We start from the raw sequence: 23,294 nt of genomic DNA, 5'->3' as shown, positions 1-23,294 counted from the left end.
AAATATTTTAGTTAAACCTCTTCCAATTTATATGGATAGGAGCTTCACATCAAGGATTGTTCTTTTCATTATAATACATTTATAATTCTATAGTATGTTCTTTGGTACCATCCAAAACGCAAACAATGACTAGAGTTCTTTGGTATGTTAGCTGTCATTCTATCAGCTGTGACTTTGTAGTGAAATTGATAATACATTTATAATTCTCTATTATTTATCTGCTCAGAAAGTATTCATTTTACATTGATGAGTGCGTATTCTTATTGTATTGACTGTGATCCAAAATTTAAACCACTTGGGGGGAAGGTCGGGTTGATTAACCCCGAAAGAAAAATGTTGCTGACTACTATCCAGCAGTCTTAATATCCAAAATATCTTCCAAATCATTCTCTGGCCAAAACCTCTTCAAAATCCTCAATGCTCTCATAAAAATGTCATCGTTGTCATGTTTCAGCAATTTTTCAATCTCATCCAGTCCTTCACATTCATCAACCCTTTGAGCAAAAATATTGTGTCTGCCATGCAGTCCCATTAATTTGGCAGCTTCTCCTACCCTCAAAATGTTCTCAGCCCCTTGAGACAAATTGACACAACCTTTAGGTCTGGACAGCTCAATAGTTCACATAGTGCCTTAATGCAACCTTGAGCCACCAGGAACCTGCAATAATGTTCATCATACACTTAAGTTTAGTCACAACATATATTACAGCTAAAGTAAGTCTTAGAAAGTATAATGTGAGAAGCATAACTCAACTCCAAAAGTTAACTCAAGGGGTAAGGATTGCCCCTCACTAACAACAAATGGTGGATGCTTGTCATCACAAAGTGAGGGCTAGCGAAAGGGTGAGAGTTGCCCCTCACTTATATATTCTAATGTGGAATTACTTTTAGCCGATGTGGGACTTGGATTATTTCCAACGGTAAGCCATATTATGTATTCTTTTCAAGCCACAAATTCCACTACATGCATTCTTTTCAAGCCATATTATGTAATCCTAGACCTTTAACTTTAAGTAATAGAATGGGGGAAAATTATGATAAAGGCAGATAAAATGTAATGGTGAACCATACTTGATATGGTGATAAGATCCTCCATCAGTTACATTGAAGATCGCCAAGGCAGCTTCCTTCTTGATATCAAACTCAGCATGAAGAAGAATTTGAACAAGAGGAAGAATAATATTTGCATCAATGACAGCCTGCAGCAATAATCATAATAACAGTTGTGATAAGATACAACAACAAACAATAATTTTTTAAAGGTTTCTCCAGTTTTATGTAAATAGATTTCCAGAAATAGTCATGACGATTTGTGATATTTTATCACCTAATTCAACTGCATTTCAGTCCAAAAAGAAAAAAAGAACCACTTTCTCTCCACCTCTCAAGTAGGCATATTCAAAAAACGATGTCTAATAATGGCTATCACATTCAGCCTCCTTGAACTCAAAGGAAAAGCATATAAGCTTCTTCACTCTTCAGTCACATTCACATATATTCACCCCACAGGTGGGCCTTGATATTTTCAAGATATGAAATTTACATCAACACTTCTCAGCAAACACTTTGTATTGCAGCTTGCAATTGAACTTTGTATGAACCTCTAGTAAGAACCAGCTCAACAGCAAAGCATTGCTAACAAAATAAAAAGGGGTTTCCCCGTTATGGAGATGAAAACAATCTCAAATAGTCAGGAAAACACATATTTGAACTTTGCCTATCTGTATTTGAACTCTATCCCCTGCTGTGATATTTGAGATTATCCAACAAGCTTCTTTAAAGATACCTTTTTTGTATTCATGCGTAAGAATTTGGTGAAGACACGGGAGCAATTGATTACCGATTACAAGCTGAAAATAAATGGCTTATTTAGTACCAGTTGAACAAGGTTGAAAGAAGTCAAATATACAGTTTATCTGCTACAACTTCTTCATCGGTCTCGTGGATGAATCGCTGAAGGACATAGCACTATATACATCAGTATGCATACTATGGAGCAGAGAGGTTATATACTAATATCATATTATGGATCTGGATTAAGTGTAGCCAAATTTGCATGCACACATTCATATAGTCACTATATTTGTATAAACCATTGAATTAAGATTGGAGATTGGATCACTCAAATTTTAAATGCATGCTTTAACTCTGATTTACCGAAATAAATCATGAATAGTCGGGTTTTCATATGGTTTCCAAATTATTAAATGTGTGAATGCATGAGTCCAAATCAGTCTCACTAACAAGATTTTATGAAATGTCCCCAACCTGTTCAAAATCAGCCCCTATAGCTTGGGGAATCACCGGCAATGTTCCCTATAAGTGATTACTGTCTGTTCAAGACATGGGAAACCAAAATTGAGTAAGTAAAAAAGTTTGTTTTTTTTTCTTTGGGGGGTGGTGATATAAATAATCAAGAGAAAGCTGGTATAAGTATCAAGAAGAAAACTTAACAGTTATTTTGGAAAAATGCTTCTTACATGAATAAAAGCAAAAGTAGAAATTGTAAAAAAAAATCAATTGCAAATACATAGGAAAACGGATAAGGTAAAATGAGTCATTAACATGGAAGGGCAAATAAGAGAAATCAAAGACACATAAGGAAAACTTGATTTTTCCTATGCATGGAAGCTACCCCAACCTTGTTTTGCTTTAAAATCGATTCTAATGGAGTGAATTGTGTCCAGTGGAGAAGCCAAACATCACGGTCAACTGAGTTTTTCTCGTTTGACCACGGAATGCGCTCGTTCAAGGGGTTTCAACGCAATTCCAAACACCCACTAAATATGTGAGAACTGTTATGCATAGATATATTTTGTGATTAAATCATACAAAAATTGTTACATTTTCCCTCTTTTATTGCTCCGTTTTGTGTGAAAAATTAGAAATTTAGCACAATCTAAGTTTTTGTCCAGTAGGTATTTAAACTAATAAATTTATATTGTTTTGATGGTGTATTTGTTGCAGAAACACAGAAGAAAATTTGGAAGAGAAGTTGAAGATCTAAAAACTCTCGCTCAGCATGCAGCACTCACTTAGCACACAAAAGTCACATGCAGAAGTTAGATATTACGTGAAGGCGCGCTTAGCGTGAGTTGCGCACTAAGCGCGTGATCACCGTCTCACTCACTAAGCGCGGAAGTCGCGCTTAGTGCGAGGTTGCTTAAATTTTAAGCTAACTATGCCTATAAAAAGAGGAGGAAACAAAGAAAAAAACACACCGAGACACACAACTACACACTACACACTGAATATCCACGATATTAGATCGTTTCAAAGAGGGCAAAGGATAGGATTCGTGCAAGAATAGGGAGAATCAACCATTAGGAGTCATTCCTTCCCCATCTCCAATCTTCTTCTCTTCCCTTCACCCTCTTGCCATTGTAAGGCCCATCATGACAATAAGAGGTTAAACCCCTCATTGTTGGGAGTCTAATAATCAAACGCTTAAATTTCTCCTACTATCTATTTAATGTTATTTTAATTATTTTTTTTGTGCTTAATTTCATTGATTGTAGTCTGATCTCCCATATTCATGTATGTATTTTAGGATTTTGGCATTAGAAAATATTTATCTTCTAAGAATGGGAAAATAACATTTAAATGATTCGTATCTAAGGATAGAATAATATTGTTTAGCCTATTTTATACATCTTTGTTCATAATGCAATTTAACTAGTTTATTCTCTTAAGAAATTAGGAGAGAGATATAAATTAAGTTTTTTTACTTGAGGAATCATGATTAGAGTAAATGAGTAGATATAAGTGATAATTGAAATAATATTAAATAGAGAAAAATCATTAACAATTACATAAAGAGTAGTTTTGAAAAGTTAGGTCCCAACATATACGCATTAAATATGCGTAATTCGATTTTGGCCAAATAGAAGATGCATGCTAGTTATAGAAGTTACGCATTAAATATTCCTTGAACAACTTTTCTTTGAAGCATACAGAAATAAGTAAAGCAAACTGATATGACTGTATCATCATGTAACGGGGTTAACAACTTTTAGTAATACGGCATACAACTATATATCCACCTTGCATGTGGCAGAGTAAAATCTGGGTTATTAAGTACAAATGTAATGATCAGGTATTATTACTTCACTAGGCACTAACTATGTTCCCCGAAAGAAAAATCTTAGGGACTAGCATCATTCTTCATTTCTTCCACAATCCTCACAGCTCTCAGAGAAATCTCATTGTTCCAATGATTCATAAAAATTTCAATCTTATCCCATCCTTCATATTTATGAACCCTTTGAACAAAAACATTGACACCCATTTCCTTGTCAGCGTCTCCGACCCTCAAAATGTTCTCCAGCCCCTCAAGACAAGTTGACACTACCATTGGGTCTGGACAGCTCAACAGATCACATAGTCCCTTAATGCAACCTTCTTCATATGCCAGGTACCTACATCATAGACATACACCTAATTAATAAGTTTCATCCAAGCATATATACTTTTAGTATCATGAAAAAAGGAATATATAATTATATATGTACCTGATATGGTCTTGAGATCCTTCAGAAGTCACGTAGAAGATGGCCCTGGCAGCCGCCTTCTTGACGTCAAACTCAGAATGTTGAAGAATTTGAACAAGAGGAGGAATAAAATTGGCATCAAAGACAACCTGCAGCAATAATCATAAAAGAGTTGTTTTAGGACTCCCATTATAAATGAAACCAATCATAAAAATATGTATTTAGTCCTATATTTTTAGTTAAATGTGATCAAGATACCTTTACTTTTCATATGGATGGATTTGGTACTCAAACTTTAAAAAAAAAAAAAAACATACAGATCTTGTCCCTCTTTATTGTAAGAAAAAAAAAAAAGAAGACTGAATCCACATTTTTTTTTATAAACATTGATGACCAAATTTATACATATAGAAATATAGAAACCTTGACCACGTTTTTCCTTGGAAGGTAAGTGTCAACTTATATTCAAAAAATAAAAAGAAAGAGTATCATTAAAATTCACAATTTTTATTCATTTTATTGAAGGGTAAGTGGCAACTTTGAGTGATTCTATTTGTATCTAGCTATATAAAAAGTCTGAGGTGTGGCCAAGAGTGAACTCAGACTCTCATAACAGATTTTGGAGTCTCCCCATTATTGATAATGGTGGTGTGGAAGTAGTGATCTAATACAAGAATCAGATTCTATTCTGGTTTTAGAACAGAGCATGTTGGAGAGTGAGAGTTGTGGCGTAAGGAAAAGCGTTATATTTAAATTCTAGCTAAGACCATTTGTATCAATATTTTAGCTAGTTCTATAATCTTATAACGAATCGTATTAAAGAAATGGAAATTTTGAAAAGTACCCTACTGTAAGATTCGAATTGAAATCATAGTTTAACATTGATGACACATTAATGGAATAACTGATTCCGGGTTGATTAATATATAAATAATAATAATAATAATATTAATACATGTCTTCAATGCAACTGCAAAGAGTTGTGAACCCCTTTCAAATGTGACACAAGATTACACATATCAAAATTCAAATTTACTGGTAGAGAGCAAAAATAAAATAAAGACAAATAACCGAAACTTTCTCAATCCTTAGCTACTAGCATCTTGCGAGGAATCTCACTCTGCCTCGTCCCTTCTTCATGCAATAACCCGACCATTATTACCATTGGATGGCACATATGATTGCAATTCCATGTCATTCTTCGAATCCTTGACTGCTTCTTTAACTGCATCTTCTTCAATACCGTCTCCCTTATTCACCTCTTCACTCTTTCCCCAGAGAACAGAATAGAGTCCCAAAACTATCAAGAGAGACCCTACGGCACTATATATAAACCAAATAAAAAAATGAGTCAAATTTAATTATTGGGTCAATCATAGGACACTAAATTAATTAACTATATATGTTGTGAAAGACAGCATATATAGTTTATTTAGTTATAGATAAGTAAGTAAATACTAAAGTGCAGGTGATTTCTTACGTTCCAACATATAATTTCTCCCGAAGCAAAGCCCAGCTCAAAATGGCAGTGAGGACAAGCTGCAAAGGGGTAAATACAGAGACATAAAGAGGACCTTTTCTCTCAATGGTCCACGACATGAGGCAATAGGCTAATCCAGTGCAAAATATTCCCTGGAACCAACATTAGCATATATTTATTATAAGAAATTATTTAATTCTTGGACGAGGTTAATTAAAAATACTAGTAGTAGTAACTAGTAAGTAATTAATGGGCACACACATGTATATATAGAAGCTTTGAAGACACAAAACCAAACCAAATCATTGTTGCTTGCATGGCTATACATAACTTCATTCAAAGAAATGACAATAGTGATGGAGAGTTTGATTCGCTAGATGAAGATAATGAAGATATAGATAGTGATGAGGATGAAAGTGAAGTTGGTCCTAGTATTACAACATGGGAAGAACCGGATGCTCAAAGTACTCTACAAATGGAACGATTTAGAGAATCTTTGAAGAATATGTTTCCAACATGTATTTAATTTCTTTATTTTTTAATATTACAAGGTTGCATGTTTATGGTATGGGTACATTTGAACAATTTTATATAAAAAGACATTATTGATTGTATTATCACCAAGTTAATGATATTTTATATTTTGTTATAAATTATAATTACATAGATAATAATTAAATTATAAACTAGAATGTATGTGACAACATTACTAAAACAATAAATTAATTAGATTTTAAATATGAAAAGTAATTATGTAGAAAGGTGTATAACTATATTTTTATGAGATACATTTATTTTATTTTTATAAAAATAATTATTTTTTAATCAAAATTTCTAGAAAATATATAACAATATTTTAAATATAATGATCAAGTTAAAATATTTTTATAAATAAAATAGAAGAAGAAAATAATTTTTATTATTTTTAATAATATTTAATTATTTAAGGCATTTAATAATTATATAATAATGTTTAAGTATTTAATTATTAGTTTTAATAATGTCAAATCATATAATATCCTTTTTGGTAATTTTAATTATGCAAAAGATCTTCTACAATTTCATCCAAACACCATATTAATTTAAATAAGCACTTAAGAGTTTATCATCCAAATATCAAATCAACTTATGTAAAAGTAACTTTTCAGATAAGAGCTTCTTGAATAAATTCTTTCTCTATAAGGTCTTTTACAATAGGGCATCCAAACAGGTCCTAAGTAATTAATGTACACACATGTATATATAGAAGCTTGCATAATGAATTAATGTACATACCGCATAAAGGGCAGAGGAAAGTCTCATAGCATTGTGGAGTGACCAAGCTGAGGCCCTGTGGTCGACACACACGGCAATGATCACGCATTGAAAGCTTGCCATGAAACACATTAAGCCAGTGCTCGTGTAAGGAGCTGGAAATGTCTTGCTTATGTCTTTCTGAAAAACGTAATGATATAATAATTCTCTTAAAGAGGAAAATTAAACTAGTTAAGATAGATTGATGCTTAATTACTTGAATTATGAACCATGCTGCCCAAACAAGGGTGCTAAGAATTACGACCAAAGGGCCTAGGAACATGTTTCCTTTGCCAGAAGAGCTAGTTCCTTCCATTTTCTCAGCATATCTCCAGTGAATACTTGATTGGCCTAAACCAATGGTTTTTCCATGGTAAAATGACAAAAGCAAGGCTCCACTCACACACAATATTGTCCCGAATACCTTTGCTAGACCAGCCCTCTTCTTGATTCCCAAATTCTCTTGTCTAACCATACAAAATAAAACAATAAAACATAGTCAAATACCAATAACTTTCTTTTTTGGCCATTTGGAAGGCCTGGTGTGGAAATAAACGATAGGTCCAATTTGTTTGCTACCAACCTGAAGAGAACTGCAAGGATGAAAGTGAAAGCTGGGAGCAAATTTGTCAGTGCACATGCAATTGTAGCGGATGAATATTTCAGCCCCACAAAATAAAGCATCTGATTTCCTGTAACTCTGCATATTCAAGCTGAGTTGTGTCATTAAAATGCCAATATATGCTCAAGAAAACGAGATAGTTCATGATCTTCACTATATTATCTACTAGAGGTTTAAAAATAGTGACTTGAAAAAATAATTTAAAAAATTAAAAGTCTAAATAGCTGATTTTCCAATCCCCCTATTACTTTCAGGTGTATACTTTTTCATCTTATTCCACTTCTGTTCATGTTATTTGGAATGGATCTTTGGCAGGAATTCCATGCAGAGTCTTAAATATGGTCTAATTAGTAGATTGAAGAAGTCTGCATGCAGAACAAATTATTATCTGTATACTTCTGCATTTTGATGTTGCTTCGGGTTATTAATTTATTTTTCGAACTAATTGGCTATTCAGTTATCAATGGCTTTATGTTTGTTTGTTTGTTTGTTTTTTTGAATTATTTCACACAAAAAAGTAGAAATCTATCGTGAGATAATCAAAATAAATAAATAAAAGATATTACACCAAAAGCTTACCCGGTCAGGGACGAAAATAATATCTGAATCATAAGACGCTGTGTAATCCTGGGAAGCGTATTCCTGAGAGGAAAGGAGAGATTAAAGAAAAGAAATGAAGTTGACTTATCAAATTCATTCATGCATGATGCATTTACTGATCAGGGTAATTTTGTTGTTCTTTGTCTTGTCTCTATTCACTCACTCTAGTCCTTTGTTGTGTCTTCATAAATAAAGTTAATAATATGCCTGCGGCAACAAGAACCTGACAATTTCCACCGAGATTATTTCTCGTAGAAGTACGAGAAAGTCATAAATGAAACTGCAATATTCAAGTCACGCGCTACTATAAATCTATGACTCTATACCCTTTTATAAGAAACTCCGTGAAACGTGTTGCACTATTTGTCTTAAGAATAGAAAGTTGCTGGCACGTAACATGCCCAGAGACTCATAACGCGTCCTACATGCATGCCGTTAGCGTCTTCATTATTTAATCAAGCTTGAAGTTTAATTTCCCCATTAACTGTGTCACTAATGATTATGGTTGTTGTCTTGTTGCTAACCTTTTTGTGATCTTCTCTCCTTCTCTTCATGCATTTTCTTCTTTTGTAGACTCTCAGCAAGGCAAGAAAAAGCCTCATTCATGAATTTTTATTTTCACCAGTTTCATCAACCGTTAGAAAACGTTTTAGTATGATAGAGTCCAACGACGCTAATCATGTAGAACAACTTCTTTCTTGTTTTTATTTATTTAAAAGAATGCTAAATATATCCGTTACTGTTTTTCTAATTATTATTTTTGTCTAATATGAATGGAAAGTCCGTTACTTAATCATCAGAACAACATGTAGCATTTTTCTTTTGAGTGTCTCTCTACTCCATTTATATACAGCAAACATATATAAATAGATAGATAAATAACACAATCATGCATCAACCAAAACAAAAGGGATATCGACGGTGACACTCACAGTGAGAATGTTATAGGTGCTTCAAAGTTGATCAAACCCTTTCATGCATGCATTGTTTATATATATGAAATAAAACAAAACCAGAAAGGGTATATATATATATATATAATTACCACTCGAGCCAATAAGCAAAGGGAGCAATGGACACAGTAGCAAAGAGTTGTCGATAAGCAACAAGGACAAGAGGGCTCATTCCAGATTCTATTGCAAGCTTTGAAGTAATGTTCATCACTGCATAGACCAATTGCACAAGAACCATTAAGAGGAACGCAACTAGACCGGCACCCATATGAATTCTCTCTTTCTCACCTCTCAGTCTTAATTTGAACTTTGGAGAGAGTGTTGTATGTGATGAATGAAATGCATGAGAGATAGTACGTGTACATATAAAGAGGAGCCGTGAACAACTTGCGTGAAGTAAGAGACAAATTAAAGAAACGGTGACAACAATAGCTGCAATTGATCTTTTTTTAATTTTATTTTTACACAAAAGAAACGGTTTCCATGTATTTCTTGCGGGGTTTGGTAGCTTTCAATATTCATTAGAGTGATGAAGTAACTTATAACTAGTTGATTCCAGTCATGTGCATGTCAACAAAAGCAATAAATCAAGGGACCCATCACACTTCTCGTTGTAGGGCCATGCATTCTCACAAGTCTCACCCTACCCCAGGCTTGTTATTCCACGTTGCAACACATTGCATATACAGCTTCATGTGCTTCTCTCTTCCTTGAATTAAGCAGCATTTCAAAATAAAAATAGCTAGAGAGAGTGAGGGAAGTTCCACTTTCAGGTACCCTTTAATTTTCAAGGTCTTGGTTAGTTACAATTTATGATATCATTTAACTCTTTGCCTTGGGAAATGTAAGTGAAGTAAATTTTTCCAGGTTACAGTTATGACTGTGCAGATCTCTTTTATTCATACAGCCAAATCTAAGGGCCTATTTGGAGATGGCTTTGAAGTTAAACTAGGCTTATTTTCAAAATGCAAGGTTTTTCTAGATTTTACTCCATCCCTATATTATCATATTCACCTTCACTTGCCCTCCCGATAAGTTTGTTCCTAATTTTGAATAAACGTTTTTTGTAATGCTATCTTAATGCAATATATAGACATTTGCTTTAACCATCTAGATTTCAAACTTTTCTATATATATAGTTAAGAGTCATTAACTATTTTTCTCGTCGCGTCCAATTTGTCACTACATATACGTGGTGAAAGGAGAGAGAAAATTATCCATGCAAAGAGAATGTTAACTAGTGTTGGAACACTGATTAAGAAAAAAATAAAAAGTGTTTCTAATGAAAAAATGTTTATCAATTAACGGGAAATGAATTTAACGATTACTGCTGCTTTTTAAAATAATAAACATGTTTTAATAAAATGTTACATGTACTGCTTAATAATGAAATCATCATCGATACTTGTACTGATTAGCAAAACCCAGTTATCAATCAATATGTAGTATAGATGCAGTTTAATACTGCATATGCTTATTTTAGATCTGTATATGTGGCATATATTCATTTATTACGGCATAATTCGGGGACTTAATTAATTCATACATAAGGTAAGGTAAGGTTTTTGTATTGTAATTGAAAGTCTCACGTAAAAATAAAATAAAAATGAATATTAATTATAAGAAGAAGATCATAAATCTAAATTGATGTATAAATCAAACAAAACGTGTATATAAGAGATGATAAAAGCAAAATATTACTAATATAATTATTATTTTTTGGGCTTGTAAATCCCTTTTAAAATGTAGAGATTACAGGGATAAAATCTGTTTATTTAATAGTATTTTCATTGAATCTTAATTAATTAATATAATTAAGTTTTTTAAATAACGACAATAAATTTCGTATAATCTACTCAAAAATTCACTACCAAACAACCCAAGTGGATTTCAATATAAATAAGTTTGGTTATCTTTGGATAAATTTCTCCAATCATTTCCAAGAGAAAAAAAAAAAGAAGAAGAAGAAAACAATAATAATCAGCTTCTTCGTTTCATAAGCTAATTTTAGCTTCTTCAAAAACTAATTAATTTTAATTTATACATAAGCCAAATTTAATTTATGTGAGAAACTTATCTCATTTTATTTTATTATTTTCTTCTTATAAGTGTTTATAAACGAAAATTTTTATTCAAACAAGACGTTAGTCATTAGTTATTGTATTCTATATATGTATTACATCAATTTATTTTAATTGGAGTAGAAAATATAAATAGCTTTAATTCTACTAAAAATATAAGTTTAGATTTTAGAAGGTAAAAAGTAAATCTAAAAAATTAAAAATAATAACTTCAAAATATAAATAGTTAATATTTGAAATAAAAAAAGTGTTAATAAAAATGAAAAATATAAAACTAGTAGTAATACTTAAGAATTTGAGATTTTACTATAAAAGTATGGAAATTTTCAAAAAATATATTAAAAAATAATATATAGCAGCGAAGTTAATATATACAAATAAAGATATCATACCTAGTTTAATAAATTTTAATTTTTTTTACAATGACAACAATGGGAATTGAACCTAAATTCTCATTCATCTATTTCAACCCCAACCACTATACCCTCAAGTGAACCGGGTGGCAATAAATTTTGAATTTAGTGTTTATTTTAAGAACTCAACAAAGTAAAAAATAATATGTTCCAATACTAAAACTTTGTTAAACAAAATTGTTTATTTTAAGAAATTAATTGGAAATGCTCTAAGAAACGGTTATATAGAAGGATAGGACAAAGATAAGTAAGTGGGAAGTGGTAACCGACACAGCAGAAATGATATGATGGGTTGTGGCGGTGCATTCTCAGTGTGGCTGCCAGTGTTTGTGTCTTGTTTTACAGCAATAGCATTGGCTGGGACTGGGTGCGATAAGGCACCGGTGGTGTTCGTGTTCGGCGATTCGAACTCGGACACGGGTGGACTCGCTTCCGGTCTGGGTTTCCCTATCAATCTTCCCAATGGCCGCAATTTCTTTCACAGATCCACTGGCCGCTTGTCCGATGGACGCCTCGTCATCGACCTACTCTGTGAGTCTTAGTTCCCTTGGCATTTTCATTATCAATAAGTCAAACTACTATTTCAAATGTTTGCAATTAATTAATAGTACTATATACTCCAAGAGGCAAGAGTAGATCGTAATAATGAATAATGATAACAAACATTCTTGTCATGTATTGAGGAATGATAATCCATCCATCTCCGCCGCCTAAGGGCTTAGCTGCTTTCATTTCACAATACGAAGCACTATGCCGTGGATCCGACGCTGTTGGGCCGGTCTTTGGGATCCGAACCGAACCCATCACCGCCGGGTTTTTTTTCAAACTCAAACAAACGGCACATTTAAGTTATTCTTCCTCAATCCTGAATTTTTTCTCCATCCAACATATTTTAAAAATTTTCAACTTTACTTTTTTTTTACTTCTTTTTCCCTAAGTTCAATCCGATATCCATGCATTGAAATCTCAAACATGTGACTTTCACCGACACTTTAACCAACTAAAGTAACAGTTCAATTATGTTAAAAAATAATTAACGTCAATATATATTTTCTACTGAATATTTAACCCACATATAAGTTTACGTTGGTAAATTTTAAAATAATTAATTTTGATCTATTTTTCTATATATATAAATTTTTATTAAATCTATATTTAAACTTATATTTAAAATTTAAGGGTATTTTCGTATGTGTCATATATAAGGTATTTTTGGTTTTTTCTTTTTATTGTTGGGTGTATTAGAAAAATTGTTGAGTGCGGGAAAAAAATCCCTCATTTAAAACCCATATGTCCACTCACCAACAAGGAAAATGACTAAGGGAAAGAAGAAAAAAACAGAAGAATGAGCCAAATTTAGTGATGATTCTCGTTGATGACCATCAAATCAAGAATTTTTGTCAATATTACAACTACACTCGTATGTGTTTCTGAAGAAATAGATTTCAATTTTCAACAATTTTTGTGTTTATGTTTAAATCAAATTAGTAAGAGAAACTAAAATAATAGGGAAGAAACATGCATGCTCAGTTTAAAAGTTTTTACACTCTTAATTACTAATAGTCAACAAACTTATTGTTATTAACAGTTTGTGATTAAGCAAAACCAACAATATGATTTTTGGGTTTATACTACAATATTTTAGCCTTTTCACCTGTTGACGTGAGACTTCTGTATTATAAAGGTCTAATAAGTAAAAGACCTTTATGCTATTATTGCATGTATTATGTATTCTTTCAGTATATTAAAAGTAACTTTTACTGGCAAGTGACAAATGGAGGCAATGAGAAAATACTGCCAGTGAAACTGTGAAGGCTGAGTGATGGGGAATTAGGATGCTAGTTTCATGTTTTATATCAAAATACTTTTCAATCTGAAAATGTTTTCTTTCCAACACATTTGCAGGCCAAAGTTTGAATGCAAGTTTGTTGGTACCATATTTGGACGCCTTGTCTGGAACCTCATTCACAAATGGAGCAAACTTTGCAGTGGTGGGGTCCTCTACTCTCCCAAAATATGTTCCTTTCTCCCTCAATATACAGGTCATGCAGTTCCGGCGTTTCAAAGCTCGTTCCCTTGAACTTGTTACCACAGGTACATTTCCTTTGCTACTTTATTTCCTTAACTTTGAAAATATTGATAAAATAAATTTTCTGAACAGTTTTTATAGCCCTTGTCTTCATGTTTCTCTTCCTTTGAATGGCATGCATATCCAACAGTCAACACTGATTTTAGACACTCGGTATTAAGTAAAGCTTTAACCTGTCATATTTTTCTCTGAACTCTGATACTTGTTGAGTTCTGGCCCAGTGGCCCCTATTAATGTACCAAAATTAGACTTTTCTTGTTCAAAGAAAGTCTTGTTCATATACATCAATTTGAGTTGAGGTATCACATTATTGTTATGCTAGTAAAACTATTCAATAGTAATTCATTAACCAGGGAAAAAAATTATATATTCATTTATGAATTTGGAATTAAGAAGGAACTGATTGCACTGCAAACTTACAAAGGTACAAGAAATTTGATCAATGATGAAGGCTTCCACGGTGCACTCTACTTGATTGATATTGGGCAAAACGACCTTGCTGATTCATTTGCCAAAAATCTGTCATATGTGCAAGTCATCAAGAAGATCCCAGTAGTTATAACTGAAATTGAGAATGCTGTTAAGGTCAGTCCAGTGTTCTTCAAAATGTTTTAGTAAACTTGCTCTTATCGACGAATCTGACTAATTTTCTTTGTTTAGTATTGGTGATTGGTGATTTAGGTTGGTAGAAGGGGCTGTGTGTATTCATAAAAGATCACTTTTATTGAGTGCATTCTCTGCATAGGCAAATTTTTCTTTGTGTTTATATTGTGTGCTTTGAAATTCTTTATCAGAATTCAATAGATTATAGATAACAGTGACAAGAAATTTGTACGTGAGTGACGTGACTACTAAATTTCCCTTTATTGCAGTAAGCTGCAACAATGATCTTGGATGGGTGGTGTACATTGATTTTATTATTATTTCTTCATTGTTTTTTTTTTTATTTCTTCTAGTGTGATGTTTGTCTTCTCCATCTGTATGCAGAGTTTATATAATGAAGGTGCCAGGAAATTTTGGGTTCACAATACTGGGCCGTTGGGCTGTCTTCCAAAAGTACTTGCACTGGCTCAGAAGAAGGATCTAGATTCATTGGGATGTCTTTCTAGTTATAACTCTGCAGCCAGATTGTTTAATGAAGCCCTGCTTCATTCAAGTCAGAAACTAAGATCTGAACTTAAGGATGCTACTTTAGTCTATGTTGATATTTATGCCATTAAGTATGATCTCATCACAAATGCCGCGAAATATGGTAACCCAAGCAACCACTGTTCTCATTTAAGTATTGATTATTATTTGACTCACTCTTGTGTTACTAATCTGAATCAAGTTTTCCTGCTTTCACTCCATATATTATGATGGCATAATTCGCACATTTAGATGACTATATATATATCTGGATAGAAAAATGCTAGCAACAACATACTTTCTGATGCACTCTTTTGAACACCTTATTTGTCGAAATTTGTTAGATATCACAAAATTTTATAGGTCTCACTTCTTCTTTAACCTGTGTCACTTATAATTTTGTAATTTCTGATAAATTTTAACCAATAATAAAAAGTATATTTGAAGGAGGGCATTGCTACTTGCTAGCAATCCTCAATGGGGTTAACTTGTAAATGGTTCAAGTTATTGGATTACGCTTATTAGTATCATAATTTTGATGGTGTTTGTTGTGAATGCATTATTGATTAGGTTTCTCAAATCCGTTGATGGTATGTTGCGGTTATGGAGGACCACCTTACAATTTTGATGTAAGGGTGACATGTGGTCAACCTGGTTATCAGGTTTGTGATGAAGGGGCTCGGTATGTGAGCTGGGATGGAATTCATCAAACTGAGGCTGCAAATACATTGATAGCTTCTAAGATACTTTCCATGGCTTATTCCACACCACGGATTCCTTTTGATTTCTTCTGCCACCACTGATTATGCACGGTTAGTTCATTAGTTGTTGGTTTACCATCAATATGTAGTTCTCCAAGAACAGAGTTTGTCATGTAGTAACACCCATGCTGAAGTTCTAAAAAATTAGGGGGTCCTATGTTGCCAGAAATTGTATTTTTCTTTGCCAATGGGGATGTATGTTGTATTATGTAAACAATTGATGACTCAAACGAATGCATTTTTGGCCTGTTTTAGAAATTTGGACTGGTAATGGAATAACTGCTGTGAAAGTACTTGCTTACATGTTACTGGTTTATTTGCAGTTGAATCTTGAACCATAATAATGAAATTTATATTTATTAATATTGTATAATATTTTAAATAATAAAATAATATAAAATTATAAGAAATTAAGATAAAGAAAATGTAAATTAATATAAATGATTAAATTTTATGTTTTACTCAATCATAATATAAAGTTATGATTAAGGTATAATATATACATTTTTTTGGGAATTCCATCATAATCCTAGTGTTCACTTCACTTAATTTTCTATTTTTAACTTTAACATTTTTTCATTGAGTGACCCAACTATACATTGAACCTCTTTGGATACAAAGTTAGAAAAGTTTTTAAGAATTTGTTACGGAGTCCTTACTTTAACTATTGTATATGAAGTTATAATTAAGGTATAATATATACAATTTTTTCCCCAAAGATTTCATCATAATCTTAGTGTTTACTTCTCTCAATTTTCTCTTTTTAACTCAACATTTTCCATTGAGTTATTCAACTATAAATTAGACCTGTTTGAATACAAAGTTAGAAAAGTTCATACTATAAAAAATTATAATAGAAAAACTCTTTAAAAACTCCTAATTTGCATTCAAATTAAGTTTCAAACAGGCTCATTGAAGGTGCAGTATTAAATCTTTAGGAATAACAAATCTCAATTGTGATAAATTTTCAAAAGGAAATTTCATGTTTCAATTTAATTAAAATAACAAATCTTTTGAAAGGTTAGGATTTGTGCAATTGAAAACATAACTGCAGAATATCTCAATCCGTAGGGTTCCAACCCCCAAGCTTTGTCCCCACAATATTTTCCTAGGATGTGGCATGGCTGTGCATAATAGATGCCATGCACTTATAAAGTTGTCATTATTCAATTCATTAAATGTAAGACTCATGCTGTGAAATATGTGGACCTGATTATCCTCGTTTATTACTATTGTAACTTGTCAAATTAGCATTTGACCAAAACACAAAATCGATATAATTAGGAAAAAAAAAGAAGAAAATAATTTTGCAGTTAATTTTATTGTCCCCACAAATTCAAAATATAAAAATAAAAATTATCATGACATCTAATATTGCTTTCAGAAGAAATATTTTTATCACTGAATCATTTGTTTTTAGATGTTAAACTAGCCGCGCGTTCAAATTTGTAATAAATCACAATTAGTTTTAGGTAATTATTTTTAGAAAATGCTTTTTGCTTTTTGGTACGAACAAATTTTATTAAAAACAACACGAATTCGTAACAAATGTTTCTTATTTAACAGCACTACTCTTTATTTTTTACCACCTCCTATATGTTGGAAATTAATTTTCAGAATTATTTTTATATTTTAAAAATTAATTTTTAGAATAAAAAGGAATGTAAAATTTTTATGTTCTGTTAATATAAGAAGTGCACTATCGAATCAATATCAATCCAAAACTACGATAAATATGATGTTTATAATAATTATTATAAAAGTTAATAAATTTATTATAAATATTAATTTTTAATTGGATGATAATATAAATTTTTTAAAATTATTAGTGGATGAACTATTTACTCTAAAAAAATTAGGCTTAACTAAGATTTTATTTCTTGTAATTTATTATTTTTTTAATTTTCTGTCCTTACAAAAAAATTAAATCATTCTTATAAGTTTCAAATTTTTTATTTAGTCTTTACCGTTGAATCCATTAAAAAAATTAAATTATTGATGTCATGTTAATTTTAATTAAAAATAAATAAATTATTGACGTCATGTTAATTTTAATTAAAAAAATTAAATTATTAATGTCATGTTAATGCATGTCATTAGTATCACATTATCTTCATAATAGAGAGACTATATATATATATATAGAAAATTAAGTACAAAAGGTGAAAAAAAGACACAAGATAAAAAAGAAAGTGACATATTTGCAGGAAAAAATAACTTAAATATAATATATAAGCTTAATTAAAAATTAAATAAAACTAATAACCATGCTTTTTTTATCTTTTTTACTTTTTTTTAGTGCATATACATTATTTATTCCTTCTCTAACATATACCTTCAAAAGAAAATGCACACTGTACGTACTTTCGGCATGGGCATACAACAGAAAATAATCAATTCATAATTTATTTTCTCTTTTTGTTTTCTTTACTCAACACTCTCATACATTCACTTTTTCTACACTTTCTCCCATTTCTTTTATCATTCTTCTCACTAAATAGGGATGTGAAAATAGGCAAGATGATGTTTTGAGGGCTTATCACCTAAATTTTACATTTTTAATAAACTGACTAGATCATATATATTAAACCTTACACGGTCGTAAGCCCCCCGACAGGTTCTTTCTTACTTATGAAAAAATATAAATATTTCAGAATTAAATTCAAAAGTATAATAAAAAAGACAACACTTTAAAAAAGATAAATAAATGAATACGAACAAAACTTTTTTTGCCGACTAAACAGAGTAATTAACTATTCCTTTCCTTTCTGATTAAAAGATTCTTTTAACTAATTCATAATTTTAAAAAAAATAATTAATTTAGTTAGTTACATTAAATTTATTAATTATTTATATTATCATTCAAAAGTTATTTTTTTATTTCTTTATCTATTTAATTATTTTTTATTATTGTTTGAAGAAATAATAATTAAGTAAGGATATCTAAGAAAAAAATAATTAATATATCTAAAACTTAAAAAATCATCTTACAAAAGAAACAAATAAATTTTTAAAAATAATATTATGATTAGAAAGAAAGGGAGTAGTTAATGAAAATTGGGTGACCACAGTTTAAGAAGCATGACAGCTTCTTTTCAATGAACAACAACTACTGTAGGGTCAAAATCACGATCAAGTAGCAACGAAGACAGTAAGGTTAGCAAATCATAGTCATATAGTATAGGCCATAGCCAGTTCATCAGATATAAATGCATATACTTCTTATAATTTTATAAAGAAAGTTTTAAGTCTAAAAAATGTTCACTTGCTTTGTCTTTCTCTTCATTATCTTGGGCTGCTGCTGGTGTTGCTTCTTGTGAATCCTGTTTCTTTTCTATCATCAACTCTTTCTCTGAAGGACTTGCATGATCATGGCCATGACCTGAAACAATATTAATATTGTTTCTCTTTGCCATTTCTCCAGAATCAATGAAGTCTTCTGGTTGAAACTTTGGGTTCCAAATAGTACTAGTACCCCCTGCAGCTGCCTTTTCTCCATCAATCTTCTTAGTATCTGTTAATTTCTCCTTGTAGAAGCGATCGCGAACATCCTTTGTCCTCTTTATCAAGGCAAAGAACTTTTCCATCTTCTGCTCCTCATTTTCTTCTTCATTCTCTATTTTTCTCTTCCTTCTTTCTTCACCCTCCATGCTCCTTAACTAACGTATTAGTTGACGCAAAATTAAGCTGCAGGTTAGTACTATATGTGAGCCGTTTAGAGAAAGAAAAAAAAAACAAGAATTAATATTGAGAGGGCTATGATGCTAGTTCAATTCCCTATACTATAGAGATACACAAACAAAAAAGAAAATGAAAGTTTGAGAACGTCATGGCAGCTGTGATGTGAACACCATGTATATGAATAAGGGTTGAACCCAAAATAATTAATAGGCTTCATTCACCATGAGTTGAGATCTGACATGAACTTGCTGTAGTCAAAATAATGAACGATGGAAATTGCTTATCAGTTCAATGAACTCAAACCGTGTTAATTGACTAGCAAAACATGTCAATACCGCGTGTTATTTTATTTACTAGCCACATTATTGGATTGACAAGAATGCCCTTGACCTTGAGTACTCCATACATGAGAATTTATTAGGTAGTCATCACATGACATGCATTCAAGTTTTTTAATTTATGAGAAAAAAAATTAATATCATTTGATTACATATGTTATGTAGAAATTAATCAGGATCATGTGATGCAGAACCATCTAATAATTTTTCTATGAAACAGATTTATTTTTTTCTATTTAACTTGAAATTTTGATATAGCTATTTATTTTATTTTAAATTTAACTCAATATCAAGATTTGACAATGTATAAATCAAGACTAGGTGAACTCGATCATTAGCATAATATATTGATATTAATATATATTAATATTATGTATAGTTAAATTATGTATAAAACATTAAAGTATATATTTGATAATATATATTTTAAAGTAAATAATATCATTATTAATATAATATTGTATCATGATATAATAAAATATTATTTATTAGATAATTTTTTAATATTAAAACATAATTATTTAAAATTTCATATTTAAATGACCAGATATATGATTTAAACTTATTGTCAAAAATATATTAAGTTAATTAATTTCTAAGAATGAATCAGTCAAAATTAACTTCAAACCAAACCAAATAAATGACGAATGATACAGACCCCTGCTCATGAAATTGAATGAGTCACAAAAGTGAGGATAGGAAGTAGGAACCATCCTACCCCTCACATTTAAGCATGTAGATGCATCTTTCGAATGTCATCCCGTAACGTAATATTTTCACCTTCACAATAGTTTTTTTTGTTTTTTTTTGTCATGGCTGCTTTATGACACATGATGCGGGAATTTAAGGAAAAGTTATCATATTTGAACCTTTTTTTGTCATGGCTACTTTCACAGTATACATTATTGTATTTTTAATTTATAAAAACGAATTTATAACATAGTAGATAAAAATAAAAATGAGGCTTAATTAAGTTTTTTGTCCTTTAATTTTAATTTTTAGTCTCTTAAAAATTTTTATACAACTTCTAGCCTCTTGTTAATTTTTTTTGTCAACAAATTTGATCCTTCTAAATATTTTACCAATTTTTTTATTTTCTTGTTTATTTTTATTACTTAAAATTAGTTTTTATTTTGTCAATTTTTAATTTCTTATTTATTTTATATTTGAGATTATTTTTGAACAATAGAAATAAATGAAAGGTTAATAATGAACAAAAAAATTTAAAAGAACTAAAAATGATAATGAAAAATTAACGAAAAGACTAAAAGTTATAAAAATATTTTGAGAAATAAAAAACTATAATATGAAAAAGTTAGAGAAATTAAAAACTTAATTAGTTCTAAAAATAGTATATAGATATGGATTATCAAGACAGTATACCTCAATTTGTTGAATGATTTAAAATTGTTGATACTTTTTTTATTCATTAGAATAAAAAAAAATATAAATATAAAGTATGCAATATTTTCTCCATCTTAAAGTGAGATAGATTCCATCGAGAATACTAACTTTAGGTTGGTCAACATATATAGGGATGGATGGACCCCATAATAAACATATCATGGAATAATTATGCTGAATTAACGGTGCGTGTCTGGACCCAACAAGAATACTCTAGCATCATCACATTTCAAATCAGTTTCTATATACTAGTATTTCCTAATAGAGTAGCAATCTTGCCCCATCGTCCAACTACTTTATCCTTGTAACGTTTTGCAAGTGTGATCATGTCATCACATTATCGTATTATGATTATAGTGAGTGTTTAATTTAATTTTTTTTTTAATATTATTCTTTTATTAGTGTCAATTAGTTAAGCAACAGTTAATTATTTAACTAATTTACTTAAGCAAAATATTGTCAAATCATTTTTCTAACAAAAATTTTTGTTAAGTAATATTGTTGAACTTTAAGCAACTAATATAATCACATACACTAAAGATACTTACAAAAGATGTTAACAGTATCTTGAGGATACTTACAAAAGATTTCAATAAAGATTTCAATTCTTTATACGAGCAACTTGAGCCTTTGTCCATAGTTTTTTTTTTTTTAAGGAATGATCTACATTAGGTTTAATCTGACTTAACTCATTAATTTAACTAAAATCATTTGAGAGGATTAGTAACATATTTTTTAATATATTCTCGTTAACATTTTTTATTATTGATTAAAATTTATTAAAAATTTAAAATCATAATTAAATCTAAAAAAAATTATGATTTTAAATCAATTTCATATATTCAATAGTAAAATGTGGGTAGAGTATTGTTAGTATTTCTTAAAATGGTAGGTGTGAACTACATACTAGTATAATATATTCGTCATTGTAGTGAGAGATGAAGACAAAATAGCACTATACTTTTGTCAAACTTGTAAGGATGCTGGTGAATGCAACGCCTACTCATGATCTAAATTGCCGTGGCCCCTATAGTGGAATGCAAGCAAGGATAATCCATGTGCCATTTTGAGAAGGAATTCTCGTAAGATTATGTTTAAATTTAATATTTATATCTCCTTTTAGACGTTAAATAAGCTCGATTCATTTGTTCTTAATTTTCTAAAATTCAGACCCAGGACAATTCAACCTCAATCAAATGTCTCGTGAAATTAGCAAACAACTCTATCATCTTGAATAACATGAGTACATCATGGGAAGTTATCAAAGATTATGTATCCTCCATGGACATTATGACTAAATTGGGATCTCACGAGTTTTTTCATATTATGATTCAAGTACTAAAGGATCCAATAATTCAGTAAGAATATCAAGTTGGGTAACCTGACAAGAGTGAGATTGATTGGTGGCTCAGTGGGAGAATCATTTTTTTTATGGATAAATGTTAATTTTGTTAGTAAGAGGGACTGAACATGTAACTTTCTCTCCTTTTCTTCCCTCTTAATCACTCAACTCTCCTTATATCTCTCCCCATGAAAGAATATTGTTTAATATCTATTGAAAAAAGATAGACAAAATTTGTTAATATGATTTTGTTATATTAAAAGTTGACATAAAAGGATTCATTTTAGGTGACATATCCCCTGTTATTAAAGCGTAGAAGATGGGGTGTCTCATTCTAATTCCATGAGCAATATGTAGCATGTTTGGATTACAGTTGACAAGCCATGATTAGACCTAATGAAAACAAAATTAACTTTTATCCAGACCATGATTAAGGACTCAAAATCATGTTTGAATGCAACTCAACCACAATTTTGTCGAACACGATGATATTTGTGGATAAAACATAAGTTACACCAGTCTCCAAACTAAGATTTGGAGTGTGCAAACCATAATTCAATATCCACTTTCATTTTGTTGTCTCGATTGCAAAGTGTTGATGCGGAAGTCCCACATCGGT

General features: G+C 30.8%; 4 protein-coding genes across 5 annotated transcripts; 1 reads left to right on the top strand and 3 right to left on the bottom strand.

Moving 5' to 3' along the window:
- Window positions 1-346: 346 nt before the first annotated feature.
- LOC106797410 (importin subunit alpha-4-like) lies at window positions 347-5,372 on the bottom strand. Its single transcript, XM_041012913.1, has 5 exons — window positions 5,340-5,372; window positions 4,512-4,639; window positions 4,187-4,418; window positions 1,072-1,199; window positions 347-602 (listed from the first exon to the last, which is right to left on the bottom strand). The coding sequence occupies exons 1-5, from the start codon at window positions 5,370-5,372 to the stop codon at window positions 347-349; spliced, it is 777 nt and encodes a 258-aa protein (XP_040868847.1).
- Window positions 5,373-5,386: 14 nt separating this feature from the next.
- LOC100798142 (WAT1-related protein At1g09380) lies at window positions 5,387-9,788 on the bottom strand. The gene is made up of 7 exons (XM_003554559.5): window positions 9,531-9,788; window positions 8,465-8,527; window positions 7,847-7,963; window positions 7,481-7,730; window positions 7,246-7,404; window positions 5,971-6,122; window positions 5,387-5,813 (listed from the first exon to the last, which is right to left on the bottom strand). The coding sequence occupies exons 1-7, from the start codon at window positions 9,704-9,706 to the stop codon at window positions 5,627-5,629; spliced, it is 1,104 nt and encodes a 367-aa protein (XP_003554607.1). The 5' UTR covers window positions 9,707-9,788; the 3' UTR covers window positions 5,387-5,626.
- Window positions 9,789-12,082: 2,294 nt separating this feature from the next.
- LOC100797617 (GDSL esterase/lipase At1g09390) lies at window positions 12,083-16,168 on the top strand. Its single transcript, XM_003554558.5, has 5 exons — window positions 12,083-12,463; window positions 13,838-14,026; window positions 14,446-14,606; window positions 15,009-15,273; window positions 15,720-16,168. Exons 1-5 carry the CDS (start codon window positions 12,217-12,219, stop codon window positions 15,950-15,952), a joined length of 1,095 nt encoding a protein of 364 aa, XP_003554606.1. The 5' UTR covers window positions 12,083-12,216; the 3' UTR covers window positions 15,953-16,168.
- A 2,789-nt stretch (window positions 16,169-18,957) lies between these two features.
- On the bottom strand, window positions 18,958-19,918 carry LOC100797074 (protein NIM1-INTERACTING 1). 2 transcript variants are annotated; one of them, XM_006604720.4, is made up of 2 exons: window positions 19,813-19,918; window positions 18,958-19,597 (listed from the first exon to the last, which is right to left on the bottom strand). In XM_006604720.4, the coding sequence occupies exon 2, from the start codon at window positions 19,558-19,560 to the stop codon at window positions 19,141-19,143; it is 420 nt and encodes a 139-aa protein (XP_006604783.1). In that variant the 5' UTR covers window positions 19,561-19,597; window positions 19,813-19,918; the 3' UTR covers window positions 18,958-19,140. The 2 variants fall into 2 exon arrangements, with proteins under 2 accessions (XP_006604783.1, XP_040868679.1); XM_041012745.1 differs by lacking the exon at window positions 19,813-19,918 and adding an exon at window positions 19,762-19,779.
- Window positions 19,919-23,294: the final 3,376 nt, after the last annotated feature.

The sequence above is a fragment of the Glycine max genome, chromosome 19, assembly GCF_000004515.6.
Source record: "Glycine max cultivar Williams 82 chromosome 19, Glycine_max_v4.0, whole genome shotgun sequence".
In the NCBI taxonomy this organism is placed as follows: Eukaryota; Viridiplantae; Streptophyta; class Magnoliopsida; order Fabales; family Fabaceae; genus Glycine; species Glycine max.
This window is presented reverse-complemented; position numbering and strand designations above follow the sequence as displayed.